This window comes from Lissotriton helveticus, chromosome 4_1, assembly GCF_964261635.1.
Source record: "Lissotriton helveticus chromosome 4_1, aLisHel1.1, whole genome shotgun sequence".
NCBI classification, from domain to species: domain Eukaryota; kingdom Metazoa; phylum Chordata; class Amphibia; order Caudata; family Salamandridae; genus Lissotriton; species Lissotriton helveticus.
The window spans coordinates 1364083846-1364099160 of NC_136063.1; the positions used below are offsets into that span (position 1 = coordinate 1364083846).

At 47.7% G+C, this 15315-nt stretch overlaps 1 protein-coding gene across 3 annotated transcripts in view; it reads left to right on the forward strand.

Moving 5' to 3' along the window:
* JARID2 (jumonji and AT-rich interaction domain containing 2) overlaps window positions 1-15315 on the forward strand; it is a 666167-nt gene that overhangs the window by 404508 nt on the left and 246344 nt on the right. For all 3 annotated transcript variants that reach the window (XM_078687918.1, XM_078687917.1, XM_078687919.1), the window contains exon 5: window positions 11862-12038. In XM_078687918.1, the coding sequence (XP_078544044.1) occupies window positions 11862-12038 (177 nt within the window). The remainder of the gene's footprint in view (window positions 1-11861; window positions 12039-15315) is intronic.

Below are 15315 nucleotides of genomic sequence, written 5' to 3' on the forward strand. Positions count from 1 at the left end.
CCGACACTGCCTCCACTTCCAGCGGACGACCCGCCGCCGCCGGTCCCTCCGCGTGGGCCGGCCCCGCAGCCGAAGGTTCCTCCGCCGAGGTCCACTTCGCTGCCGTTTTTGCCTGTACCTCCTAAGGGGACCCCTAAACCTGCACCCAAGGAGGCTCCGAGGAGGACCCCCCCACGGAAACCGGTGGGGCGGCCACGGACTGGCAGGTCTCGCTCTCGCTCTGGGAGGCGGGACAGGTCGCGACACAGATCGTCCACGCGGTCGAGACGCCGCCATAGGAGGCGCGAGTCTCGATCCCGTACGGGATCCTCTGGTTCCAGGGAGCGTTCTCCTACCCTGTCGGGATCACCGGACACGAGGGTGTCCCCGATTGATGACCTGGTGGCGTTCCAGGATGTCCTCTTGAGGGGCGCTGCGAAGCTGGGCATACCCCTGACGGTGCCCACGCCTAAGACGTCGGTGATCTTTGAGACGTTGCACTAGAAACACTCGTCTCGCCCGCCTCTGGTACCGGGCCTGGAGGAACCAGCTATGGACCTTTTCCTCACCCCCGCGGTGACAAAGGCGGCGCCATCTAGGCTGCTGAGGAAGTACCGGGCCCCGGATTCGGATCCGGCTTTTCTGAGAGCGGAACCCCCTCCGGACTCAGTCATTGTGACGGCGGCACGCAAACAACATGCCTCCGCTCCGTCATCCACGGTCCCCCCGGATAAGGAGTCCAGGTGGATGGATTCGGCAGGGAGAAAGGTCTGTGGAACAGCCGCCACCTCCATGAAGGCTGCGAGTGCCACGGCGCTGTTGGGTCGATACGCCCGCGCCCTCTGGGACTCCCTTGAGCGTTTTGCGGAGCACTTGCCTCGTGAGCAGCGGGAGGACTTTCAGGAAGTGCTGAGTGAAGGGATGCTGGTGGCCAACCAGATCATCAGCGCGGCAGCGGACTCTTCCCTGTTGGCTGCTCATGAGTTTTGCCATGGCATCAACCAAAGACGTCACGCCTGGCTCCGTCTTACGTCCCTGAAACCGGACGCACAGCAGAGGGTAGCCAACCTGCCGTTCTCCGGCAAGTCTCTTTTTGGGCAACATGCGGACGACGAGATGGCCCGCATGAAGGCGGAGGCCGAGACGCTCACGGCGGTGGGCCTCGAGAAGCCTAAGGAGACGAAGAAGACGTACCGCCCTTTCCAACGGCGGTCCGGTGGGCAAGGCCGTGGACGTGGCCAGGCTTCGGGACATTCGCAACAGCAACAGCAGTATCGTAAGCCGTTCCAGAAGCGCCAGAGGGGCAGGGGAGGCCAGCAGTCGGCTCCGGCGCCCAAGGGCCAGGCTGGGTCTAGGCCCTAGGAACTTACTTCCCCCGGATCCGTTACCCACTCCGGTAGGGGGAAGCATCCAATTTTTTCTGGCAGAGTGGAGAAAAATTACTCAGGACAAGTGGGTGCTGAATATTGTTTGCAATGGATACAGTCTTCGGTTCACCAGCCCGCCTCCATCGATTCCTCCGGTCAGCTCGCGGTTTCAGCTGCGAGAGCTCCAGGTGGAGGCCGATACCCTGTTAAGGAAAAGGGCGATAGAAGACGTGCCTCTGTCCCAGAGAGGAAGAGGCCTGTACTCCCGGTTCTTCCTGGTTCGCAAGAAGGACAAGAACGAGTTCAGTCCCATTCTGGACTTGCGACAGGCAAACAAGTGGATTCGCAGGGAAAAGTTTCGCATGCTGTCGTTGCATCAGATTTATCCTCAGTTGCAACAGGGGGACTGGCTCTGTGCCATAGACCTACAAGATGCGTACTTCCATGTGCCCATTGCACACAAACACAGGAAGTTCCTGCGGTTCCAAGTCGGCACCAATCATTATCAATACACAGTACTCCCATTCGGACTGAAGTCTGCGCCGAGAACATTCTCGAAGTGCATGGCGGTGGTAGCAGCGCACCTGAGGAGGAACAAGGTGTTTGTCTACCCGTACCTGGACGATTGGTTGATCAAGGCAGCCTCCTTCTCGGAAGCGCGAGAACACTTCCAGAAGACGTGCGTTCTCTTGAACAAGCTGGGGTTGCACATCAACATGGCCAAGTCTGTCCCGACTCCGGTCCAATGCATACAATACTTGGGAGCCTCCATCGATACGCTGTCAGCAAGCGTGTCTCCTTCGGAAGAGCGACGATTATCTCTCCTTTGGAAGGCTCAGGCTCTTATGACGACTCCATCTACAACAGTGAGGACGGTGTCTTCTCTGCTGGGATCGATGGCCTCTTGTATCTTCCTGACGCCGCACGCACGACTGCGCATGAGACCGCTGCAGGAGTGCTTGGACGACCAGTGGGATCAGAGGACAGGATCCTGGGACGACAGGATTCGACTGTCTCTGCATGCTCTTCAGTCTCTGAAGTGGTGGTGTTCGGCGGAGAATCTCCTCAGAGGGGTTCCTTTTCACAAGGACATTCCCACGCAGACTGTCGTGACGGATGCTTCTCTCCTGGGATGGGGAGCGCACTCCGGGACTCTACAGATTCAGGGTACGTGGTCACCAGTGGAGGCCACGTATCACATCAACTTTCTGGAACTCAGAGCTGTTCACTTGGCGCTGAGGGCCTTTCTTCCGTCCTTCCAGACCAGCTCCCTGCTTGTGCAAACGGACAACACTACCACGATGTACTACCTCAACAAGCAGGGGGGCTCGAGATCCCGCACTCTGTCACAGGAGGCGCAGGCGATCTGGCACTGGCTCCTGGCCAGAGGACTGACGATCACGGCTACCCATCTGCCAGGTATGCAGAATGTTCAGGCGGACGAACTCAGCAGACTCATTCAGGAAAACCACGAATGGGTCATAAACGACGAAGTACTGGGAGAAGTCTTCGCAAGGTGGGGAACTCCAGACGTAGATCTGTTCGCCACCGCCGAAAACAGCAAATGCCGAGACTTCGCCTCCAGGTACTACCAGCCGGGGTCGCTGGGGAATGCGCTATGGATCAGCTGGTCGAACAGCTTTCTGTACGCTTTTCCACCCATTCCCCTGATTCCGGCGGTACTCATCAAGCTGGCCCGGTCCAGGGCTCGGATGATTCTCATTGCCCCGGAGTGGCCCAGGCAGTAAGGTTCACGGACCTGCTTCACCGATCTCTCCTTCCTCACATTCGGTTGCCGTGCAGGCCGGACCTTCTCACGAAGTTCGGGGGGCGGATGTTACACCCCAGCCTCTCGTCTTTGAGTTTGGCGGCATGGCTCCTGAGATAGTGCAATATGGACATCTGAATCTGCCCGAAGATTGCATGGACATACTGAAGGAGTCTAAGAGACCTTCCACTAGGACTTCATATGCTTACAAGGGGAAGAGGTTTTGTATCTGGTGCCAGTCTAGGAACCATGACCCTACAACCTGCAAGGAAGATGTCATCCTTCCTTACCTTTTACATTTGGCGCAGTCTGGCCTTAATGTTCATTCCATTAGGGTTCATCTTGCTGCATTGACTGCCTACAGGAAATGCCCTTCACAGACTTCTTTTTTCCAGATCCCTGTGATCAAAGACTTTCTGGAAGGATTGAAGAAGGTGTTCCCTCCTGTCAGGCTTCCCTCGCCTTCATGGGAATTGAATGTGGTGCTGTCCAGATTGATGAAGGAGCCTTTTGAACCCATTCACAAGGCTTCGTTGCAGCACCTGTCCTGGAAGGCGGCGTTCCTCGTGGCCATTACATCGGCCCGCAGGGTGAGTGAAATTCAGGCGTTGTGTTGTACTGAACCTTATACTGTATTTCATGCTGCTAAGGTTGTGATGCGTACTCACCCTAAATTTCTTCCCAAGGTTATTTCTGATTTTCATGTCAACCAGACCATAACTTTGCCTACGTTTTTTTCAGAATCCTTCCTCTCCGGCGGAACGATCTTTGCATTCCCTGGATGTTAGGAGGGTGTTGAAATTTTATCTGGATAAGACCAAAGATATTCGTAGGTCGGACCAATTGTTTGTCAATTATGGATCAGTCAGGACGGGTCTTGCTACCTCTAAGCAGTCCATTTCTAGGTGGATTGTGTCCTGCATTCAATTGTGTTACCAAAAAGCTAATAAGACCTTAGGAGGTAAACCTAAGGCTCATTCCACCAGGGGCAAAGCTGCCACGACAGCCTTGCTCCGTAATGTGCCGTTTGCAGAAATCTGCAAGGCCGCCACTTGGAAGTCGGTTCATACCTTTGCTAAGCATTACTGCCTGGACTCTGATGCCAGGGCAGACGCTCAGGTTGGGCAGGCTTCGCTGCGGAATTTGTTCGCACAGTAGTGGCGTTATGTTTTATCTCCACCGCCGCTTTGGTGTGGGGATGGGCTTGCCATTCTATTCACTAGATTATGACTATACACAGAGATCCCCTACTACAGAAGGAGTAGTTTCTGTTCTGTAACTCCAGTTCTGTAGTAGGGGTATCTCTGTTATAGTCATAAGCGCCCGCTCTCCTCCCCGGTGGAGAATTGTTCATGTAAGTGATGCTACAGGTCTGGCGTTTTTACGCCTTCAAAAAGAACTGAAGTCAGTGGGACCTGCTATGCATTCTGGGATACTGGAAGAAGGTTCTAGAAGGTTTCCTTAAAGGCACAGTATCCTGTTTAAGCCACATAATGGCAGCCTATGGGGCTTGTCTGTCCAGGCCTTCCTCTCTATCATTTCTGAGGGGTTTTGCAGTAAAAGCAAGGGAGATCTGGACAGGCTTTGCTGTTTGTGGATTTTTGGTGGAATTTCTAGTTGAAGTACTGGACAGTGTAGCCTGTGGATATAGGCTGCATTATTTGTCTTTAAATTTTCTCTTAAGTGTCTTTGCAGTTCTGCAATTTTTTGACAACTTAAGAGATTATTTTTGATTGCCGGGGTCCACGCACATGGGCGGGACTATTTTCACTAGATTATGACTATAACAGAGATACCCCTACTACAGAACTGGAGTTACAGAACAGAAACTACTCCATTTTACTGCCCTAACAGTTGTCTCATTACAAACGGCGAAGGCCTCAACTGCGTTCTCTTACATTCTGTTACAGATACTTCAGTCCTCCAAACTATTGCAAAATTTCCACTCTTCTGGTTGATCCTGCTTAACCCTGCAATCTAACAAACTGTGAACTGCTCCTTCCATATACTTCCTCTAATTTCGCAAAATGTCCTTAGATTCCTCCAGCTGTCCTTATGTTCTAAAGTGTTTCTTCACAGTTTAATCCAGTCATTATCCCACTGCCGCTCTTACACTTACTCTATATCACTTATAAGGTGTCATGGCGTGGTCCGCTTTCCAGCCAGGGCTCGCTTGTGCATTTATAATGTATGTATGCGCTAAGAGGTATGGCGTACAAGCTGCTCGCTCCGCTCCTTTTCATGGAATATAGGATAGAAAAGGTATCTCTTATTTTTCACTAATGTTTAAATCTTTCAGTTTAGACGCATATATATTGTTGGGATGTGTGTACTTCAAACTTTGCTTTGCCGCAATGTGAAACGTTGATTTGCAGTTTTAACTCGGTTTCCTCTCTGACCGTGTGCAGCCTTTTCCGATGTCAACCTGTAGCTTTGTGCTAAACTAAAAGGAAATATACGAAAGCATGTGTCCTCTTTTTCTCTAATCCTTGTACGAGAGTTTCAGTATGTAGCCCGGGCACATCTTTAGTTCTGTTGCCTCTCTGGGTAGGTGCACCTTTTTCTCAAGCAGCTAATTGAAAAGTCAAGAGACTAACACACACCTTTGTCTAACAGGCACTTTTAAAGAGAAGGCATCCGTGTCAACACCCCACCCCATACCCTGGGGTCGATAATGCACCTTGACAAAGTTTGTGTATTGCACCTTTCTAGCCGCAGACTCAGAATCAAGGCCACTTGACAAGACAGTCATACAAAGTGTCATGTCATGACAGCTTACCCCTATCGCTACCACAATTGTAAACCCCTATAATCAAGATAATTTCTTTTTTATTTAATGAAACTTATTATCTTTATTTCTGTTCATCATTAGCAGCAGTTGGACTATTGTATTCGTCCACTGCGAGTGAGATATTGTAGGCTGTCTCTCTTCCCATTTCTGGTTCTAATGGCAAGGGACATAAAATGTACCCATTGTTTACCTGTATGCAGGAACCTACTATCTGTAGGGAATTTGGACACTCCAAATACTATCTTCCTCAATTTGTTTCCTGGATTTATTGTGAGATGCTTTACCCATCACTCTCTCATTCTCTTAGTTTCCATTGCTTCCAGTGACATCCCCAAGCCTTATAAAAGGAGGTCTCTAAAAGTAAACATCTATCCATACTTATGTGCCAAATAGGTGATTGTCTCTGTTTCCAACGCAGTGAGGTTTTCTTCTTATAATGCCCATGCCAAAAAGGTTTTAACATACTTTGCTGATTCATATTCTGCCAGTGGAGCTTAGGGTCCAGATTGAGGTTGCCCCCACTCCTTTAAAAATGATTTCCTCCCCTTCTGTCAGTGTGTGCGTATACCTAAAGTTGCAGATCGTGTGAAATAAATCCCTTTTTTCAGCCTGACCACTTAGTTGAGTAGGTTCCTCATTGCAATTCATTTCACTCTGTCTTCCTTTCATGCTTTGGCCCTATGAGGAAATTTCTTTTCTCTGAGTCCCTATAGTGCCTCTCTTCATTCTGTCGTCTAATCTCCATACACATTCCTCCCACTCCCCTCTGTGTTTGGAGGGATTGTCAGTTGAATTTACTGTCATGGTCCTGAAGTTCTAGGATATATATTCTGTTGTACCTACCTTGTTTTTCTTGCCTCTGCCCCCTGTTTGTGATAGTTTATTTTCTTGCCTCTGCCCCCTGCTTGTTTTTTTGCCTCTGCCACCTGCGGCGTTACTGGGCAGAGATGGGCGTGTTGCTAACCTAGACTGAGGGAAGCAACGGGTGAGCTCTGGGAGTTGGTGGGGGCCTCGAATAACCCATTTGTTAATAAGGAGACTCCCCAGGGTGAGGGTTGTGTGTGGCTCTGTGTGTGTGTGGCTCTGTGTGTGTGTGTGGCTCTGTGTGTGTGTGTGGCTCTGTGTGTGTGTGGCTCTGTGTGTGTGTGGCTCTGTGTGTGTGTGTGGCTCTGTGTGTGTGTGTGGCTCTGTGTGTGTGTGGCTCTGTGTGTGTGTGGCTCTGTGTGTGTGTGGCTCTGTGTGTGTGTGGCTCTGTGTGTGTGTGGCTCTGTGTGTGTGTGGCTCTGTGTGTGTGTGGCTCTGTGTGTGGCTCTGTGTGTGTGTGTGGCTCTGTGTGTGTGTGTGTGGCTCTGTGTGTGTGTGTGGCTCTGTGTGTGTGTGTGGCTCTGATTATGTGTGGCTCTGTGTGTGTGTGTGTGTGTGGCTCTGTGTGTGTGTGTGGCTCTGTGTGTGTGTGTGGCTCTGTGTGTGTGTGTGGCTCTGTGTGTGTGTGTGTGGCTCTGTGTGTGTGTGGCTCTGTGTGTGTGGCTCTGTGTGTGTGTGTGGCTCTGTGTGTGTGTGTGGCTCTGTGTGTGTGTGTGGCTCTGTGTGTGTGTGTGGCTCTGTGTGTGTGTGTGGCTCTGTGTGTGTGTGTGGCTCTGTGTGTGTGTGTGGCTCTGTGTGTGTGTGGCTGTGTGTGTGTGTGGCTGTGTGTGTGTGTGTGTGGCTCTGTGTGTGTGGCTGTGTGTGTGTGTGTGTGGCTCTGTGTGTGTGGCTCTGTGTGTGTGGCTCTGTGTGTGTGTGTGGCTCTGTGTGTGTGTGGCTCTGTGTGTGTGTGTGGCTCTGTGTGTGTGTGGCTCTGTGTGTGTGTGGCTCTGTGTGTGTGTGGCTCTGTGTGTGTGTGGCTCTGTGTGTGTGTGGCTCTGTGTGTGTGTGGCTCTGTGTGTGTGTGGCTCTGTGTGTGTGTGGCTCTGTGTGTGTGTGTGGCTCTGTGTGTGTGTGGCTCTGTGTGTGTGTGGCTCTGTGTGTGTGGCTCTCTCTGTGTGTGTGGCTCTCTCTGTGTGTGTGGCTCTCTCTGTGTGTGTGGCTCTCTGGGTGTGTGTGGCTCTCTCTGTGTGTGTGTGGCTCTCTGTGTGTGTGTGTGTGTGGCTCTCTGTGGGTGTGTGTGGCTCTCTGTGGGTGTGTGTGGCTCTCTGTGTGTGTGTGTGTGTGTGTGTGGCTCTCTCTGTGTGTGTGTGTGTGTGGCTCTCTCTGTGTGTGTGTGTGTGTGTGTGGCTCTCTCTGTGTGTGTGTGTGTGGCTCTCTCTGTGTGTGTGGCTCTCTGTGTGTGTGTGTGGCTCTCTGTGTGTGTGTGTGTGGCTCTCTGTGTGTGTGTGTGTGGCTCTCTGTGTGTGTGTGTGTGGCTCTCTGTGTGTGTGTGTGTGGCTCTCTGTGTGTGTGTGTGTGGCTCTCTGTGTGTGTGTGTGTGGCTCTCTGTGTGTGTGGCTCTGTGTGTGTGTGTGTGTGGCTCTCTGTGTGTGTGTGTGGCTCTCTGTGTGTGTGTGTGGCTCTCTGTGTGTGTGTGTGGCTCTCTGTGTGTGTGTGTGTGTGGCTCTGTGTGTGTGTGTGTGGCTCTGTGTGTGTGTGTGTGTGGCTCTGTGTGTGTGTGTGTGTGGCTCTTTGTGTGTGTGTGTGTGGCTCTTTGTGTGTGTGTGTGTGGCTCTTTGTGTGTGTGGCTCTGTGTGTGTGTGGCTCTGTGTGTGTGTGTGGCTCTGTGTGTGTGTGTGGCTCTGTGTGTGTGTGGGTGCGTGTGGCTCTGTCTGTGTGTGGGTGCGTGTGGCTCTGTCTGTCTGTGTGTGGGTGCGTGTGGCTCTGTGTGTGTGGGTGGGTGCAAATGCAATAGGTCTCGCATTTGCGAGAGATTAAGCTATTGGCATTGTAAATGACAATGCCATTTATTTATGTTTAAAAAACAAAAATGTCATGAGCAATGCCAATAGCTCTAACTTTAACAAAGCCAAGACCATTGCATTGTAAATGCGTGTTGTAATTTGGTATAGATCTAATCAGTAATTTGGAAATATCTAGAGACGCAGATCCCTTTGGTGGATCCGCGGATCCACGCTCCCACAGCAGTGCTGTGATTGGCTGGCCGCAACCTGAGATGAAATTTGCTCCCGCCATTCTGTGAATCAGGACACATTTCCCAGGGGTGGTGGGGAATAAAGTATACATTGGATATAATGAGACTGATTGAAGAGTCAGTGAGGGACCTTTAAAGGCAAGAAACTGCCCAAAACCATTTTATTTTAAGTGCCCCCCCCCCCGTGTGATTCTCTGATCTGTGGATCCAGACCCAATTTTTAAAAAAGCATAAACCCATTCACACAATCACTCATACACCCAGTCACACATCCATACAGCCACTCACCCATACAGTCACTCACCCATACAGTCACTGATGCATCCCCTCGGAGAACCACTTGCACACCCACTCAGACCCACACAGGCACTTACACACCCTCAGATACACTCACACACCCGCTTACATACCCACACAACTTGCATACCCACTCAACTACTCACATGGCCACTCACCCACTCAGAGACCCAGAAAACCACTCACACACCCATTTACAAACTTATACATACACTCACACACCCACTACTTAGACCCATGGAACCAGACATCTACTCAGCTCCTTAAAACCACTTACACTCCCAGCACATACACACACATTTCAGCCACTAACACACCAGAGAAGTGTGGCTCAGGGGTTAGAGGCAGCAGACCCGGAAGCTGAGATCGGTCCTGGACCAGGGTTCAATTCCCCGCCTCGGCGGGTCTTGGGCTAAAAATTCCACGGACTCGATAATTCTCGCCCCGGTGCCTCCTCGACTCACGGGTTCACACTCTGCGACTCTGGGCAATAGCTTGCTTAATCTCCACAACGGCCCCTCGCGGCGGGATGCCTGACTTTCACCTTGTGGATACACTGCTATCTCACAGGGGAATACCAGGAAGGGTTCCCTAAGCAAGCGCCGGGAAACCCACTGCGGGTAGCTGTGCGCTATATAAGCTCAACTACATTTACATTTACATTTACAATTCAGAGACCCAGTTGCACACCCATACAGCCATGCACACACCCACTTACCCCGAGACTCACTTACACACCCAACACACACTCACTTACACACTCATACAACCACTCACACAATCACATAGCCAGTCACACACAAATTCAGAGACACAGAAAATCAGCCGCACACCCATTCAGCCACTTAATAATTGGGAAATAGCATTAAAAACAATAGAATATCCCATGGTTACAGGGACGTTATAGTTGGGTTCAGATTTTACACACACAAAACCATAGAAATTCAGCAGTTATAGTTATCTCAAGTAACTATAACTCGTGCCCCAAGGTAACTATAACTTGCGCCCTCACCCTGTACTGCTAATTACCTCACATATTACATCAGACATGACCTCTTCTATGACATCATTGATAATATTACTGCAATATTTGCAGTGAAATTATTCAGGAGAAAACTGCTTGGCAGGGGCACGAGTTATAGTTACCTTGGGCATGCAGGCTGCATTTGCAAAAGAGAAAATTTCAATTGACTATCCAAGTTGTCACCATTGCGAAGAACGAATATGGGTTGAAAGGAAGGAGTCACTATGAAATTATTAGACTCCCATCTTGGGGTATGACAAGGAAAGTCTTTCTGGCACTTCAAAGTAAAAGACAAAGACCATGAATGGCTCAGTGGGTTTAAACATAGTCTTCGGTTTCATCTGCAACTAATAAAGTGAAATGTTGAGATTTTCTCAGTCTGAGAAGTATCCTTGATGCACGGGTTTGAATCCCTCATGCTCCTGTCATAGCTTGGGCTTGTAGGCCTGCATACGCGACATTCCCAAAGTCTAATGTAGATAATCCAGAAGCATCCAGTGCTCTTAATCTGTGAGGAGATTCTGTAGGTCGGATGATAGAGTAGCCGCTCAGAGTTTCATTAATGTGGCAAGTTTTGTTGTAGGTTAAGGACACCTTGCAAAATTTCGATGCCTGTTGTGTGTCAAAGTTTTACTTGGATAGAACAAACCCCCCTCATCATTTGAGCATTAATAATTAGTAGTTCTATTCACAGCAAAGCAACTAAAGTCATTATTGCTAAGTGGACACTGTCTTGCAATTCGATATGCTACGTTATTAAAGCAGATGGGATTCATGACTTTTTTTACCCTAGACCTTTTTTAAGACTGGCATTTGCAAGGCAGTAATGGGGAGATTCACACATTATTTTCAAACATTACTTTTTGGATGAGTCTTTCAGAAAAGATGAACTGTTCGGTCATTAAATTCTGTGCATCCTGTTTGCGTGAAGCCTCGTTAGACAAATGCTGTATTCTTCCCTCCTATTGTAAGGAAGTGAGATTAGAATTCAGCCAATTTGTAAGAAGGGAGAGCACGAAAATAGCATGAGGAAATCTGCTTTTATGGAGGTTCCGATACTCTTTCCTTCCTCTCTATCTAACGCCACTGCCAGGCAGCCGTCCTCTTCTTTAAAGTACATTGTGGACCTATTACATTTCACATTTGAGAAAAAGCTTACAGGAACTGGGTGAGGCAGTTGATAGTGCTTGGATAGGAATGGGACAGCTTTTGAGTGTAAGGTGCTCCAATATTCTTTTAAAGTGACAACATTTCTTAGATGAAAGTTCACTGTTCTGGCTTCGAACCAGGCATTTCACAACCAAATGTGTGGGCAGCGGACAAAGGCAAGAATACCGAAATATCTGTGATGGTAATTGTTTTCCTGTTTGTAGTGACATGGCAAGTAGCAAAGTTGGTTTATCCAGTGTTTCCAATCTGTACGTTTTTCTTGCAACTTTTTCCACCTACACTGTACATTTGAAAATTCAGCACCAACTAAATATGCTTAAATGTTAAGAGGGAGTTTAATAAACTTTCTGTTTCAACCTGTTTAGGTTCTCCAGCCTTGCCCAACTCCATTGCATGTTTTGGAACCTCGCTAGATGAAGAAGACGTAGAGGAGGAGGATGAAGAAACAGAGGATACAAAGTCAACCACAACAACCACCCCATCGTCATGCCATTCAACCCCACGAAAAGGAAAAACACACAAACATGTTCTCAACGGACATGGTATGTTACTGTGTCCAATAATTTTTTTGATTCAGTGAACACAATTTTCAAAAGAAAACTTTTAAAAGGGCTTGTTAAGTTGTGCATTAAATTGAGGGAGCATTAGTGGAAGGTAACACTTGAGAAATAGTTTCACAAAAACCTATTGAAGAAAAGATCCAAGATAAAAAATACTGCAAGCACATAATTCCTTTACCAAATTCTGTGTTTATTTACTATTACACCTGCGTTTTTTTTTATTAGCCATTGGTATTTGTTACTCAATGTGACAGCATCTACTTGCAAATAAGTCATGTTTATTCTCCTGTTTGATTGGATGGATAAAGGAGTTCAGCTTTCTGGGCCTAGGAAAGTGAAATTCCATTCACTAGCATCTGTACAGATTGCGAATGGGTCTCTGGGAATATTTTTATTAGATAAACCCATGCTAGAGAAAGGTTTGTATCTTGAATATAAATAGGTATGCCCTGTTATTGGTAACAGTAGGTTTTATTGATAGTTGCTGTAAAAATGTTAACCGTTATCTTTTAGCTATTATCTTAAACAATGACGTCTTTGAGCTCTTACAATAGGCCTCATTCACAGCATGTGTTTGCTTATGTGAATGAAGGAATCCATGTTTGACAGAAATGTTAGAGTTACTGAGTGATTACTCCACTATTGCACTGAAGTGTCTATTCCACTTTCACCAAAATTAACTGTACTGCTGCTCCGGTACATATTGCCCTGCTGCTGACAAAGTGTCAAGTTGGTTTCTAGACTTTTCACTCCTACGCTGAAAACGGGGGTTTCCAAACTAATGGTCCAGTACAGTTCGGGAACTAATCATACTGAAACATAAACATTGGTACAGGTGATGTTGAACCCCCACTTACCAAATGTTAATTATGGGCTAACATTTGATCCTGACAACCATAAACAGCAGTATATGTCAGACTCTCTAGGAAAGGAACCTACTGTTAAACTTTTTGCTAGTCTTCACAGAGCTAAAAGACATTGGCCTGGTCGTACTTAATGGACACATACAAAAGCAAACTGAGTAGCAAGCTATGCGACAGAACCCACTATTTGCTTTGAGGGAGCAAATTGCTCATATGAGTAGCTGGGTGGCAGAACTTGACACTAAAATATTCTACTCTCATGAATACTGTTAAATATTTAGAACAGAAGAATGGATATTAATATTAGTATGCTAATCTAATGTAATGGCTTTTGATTTAGCTTTTGGGAGGTTCAGCCCCCAAAGTTTTCTTGCACAATTGCTTATAACTGCATTCCTGAAACCCAAGTCATTCATATGGCAGAATCTCAACAAGCCACTGTTTTCGAGCATCTGGCTTGACTTAAACGTCTGATCTAAGCTTAGAAGTTGTTCAGTTAAGATGGCTAATAAAACCATGCTTATCAGGAAGATATTCTGTTTTGAGTTCATATGGATAATCAACTTCTTTCTGAAGGATACTTTTTCCTGTAGACTCCTCCCCTTCGAACCTCCTGGATGCAACAGCTCCTCCACACCAGTACCGGGCACTGACACCATTATGACCTCATCATCCAAACACCTGGTTACATAACAGGAGATATAAGGTGCCCAACTGACATTAACTGACTGGCAGTTCCCTTTTTTCCATGTCACCAATGCTGATCAGGACACGGTTCCTCATAAAAAACCAGGTCTCTAACCCATGTAGAGATTGTGAAGGCCAGATGTCTATAGTGTACCATAGTGATATCTGCTTGTGGTGTTTAGAATCTAATCATGACACAAATTGCTATGGTTCCTGCAAGATTGTACACCTCAAAGCCATAAAGGAGATGCCGCAAACGGTTTATGGAGAGGGCTAAGGAAGGTAGGGGGAGGTCTCATCCTCGTTCCAGATCTCCTGCTTCACCACATCCTAATTTTTCCAGGAAACACCAACAGAAGGAGAAAGGAAGACTTGGAGAGAAACAGGTAGTTCTTCCTGGTCTACTTTTCCAACAGATTCTTCTTTAGAGCTTGAGTTGTTTACAGTTCCTTAGGAACCGGCTCAGTCGGCGCTGGCTGATTCAGACCCCACTGCACGACATAGGCCCCATAATCTGACTCCATTATTAGGTGGTCCTTAACCCTACCCTGATTTCCCTGCTGAAGGAGTGTATACATTCTTTTTGTATGCAATGTTTAAGGTCTTTAGGAGGGCTGTGGTCCCCTCTGAAGCCTTTGGACCCCAGGGGACAGGAAGGAGTGCCATTTGGACTCCCACCCAAGAGACTCCCATTGGCATAATTTCCTCCCTTCTTGTCTTTGCCTACAGCTCCGTCAGCACTTCATAGACCCCGAAGAGAATTTCAAAGACTTTTGAAGATAAACAGTACAGGAGAACTGAAAGTCTCCATGACCTATTTGGAAAGTCCTCCCATCCCATAGGAGACTCCCTTTCTAATGGAGAGACCAATCATCTTCCTTTCTTTTCTTCTGATCCTGATGATTTTCAGGAATTAAGACACTTCAAGTGGGCTTGATAAGATAGGCCCTCTAGTGCTTAAATTCAGGAGTTTGCATCTTATTATTCTGTCATTAAGAAAGCGTTGGAGATTTTGGAATTGACAGCTCCTTCAGTTGAGGCAGAGTCTAATATTTTGACTCTGGTTCCAATCCACTTCACATTCTGCACAACGCTTGTTGCATTTTAATGAGGCTTTTTTAGAGCCAGTGCTTTCAGCTTGGGATAGAACTTCTATTGCCCTAGCACTAAACAAAAGCATAGCTAGAAAGTATATACCTGATACCCAAGGAGCCAGTATTTCTATCCAGGTATCCCTCCCCAGAGAACTTAGTAGTTCGGGCTTCCTGTTCTTCTAGGTTCTCACCTGGAGCCTTCCTAGTAGCCCCTGCTGATGGGGAATCTAAGAAGCTAGAGAATGGTAAGAAGAATGTGTTCTCTGTTGGCTGCTTAGCACTAAAATCACGTAAGGTCACTTTCATGTTGGGATGGTACAACTATGCTATGTGGGATATAGCCAAGTTAGTAGCCCCCAATCGTCCAGATCATCTGTGAAGTAATTTTACTGAACTAGAAATGGGATCAAGAGGCTGTCTCCTAACAAATCGTCCAGTCCTGTTTAGATACTATGGATTCGATAGCCAGGAAAATGGGGTGCTCAATTTCTTAAAGACCACATGCTTGGCTGAAGAACTCTGGTTTCTCTACTGATGTACAAAACACTTTTAGGAATCTGCCATTTGTTGGGATTAAATTGGTTGCTGAAAAAGCTGACCCTTTAGAGCGAATTA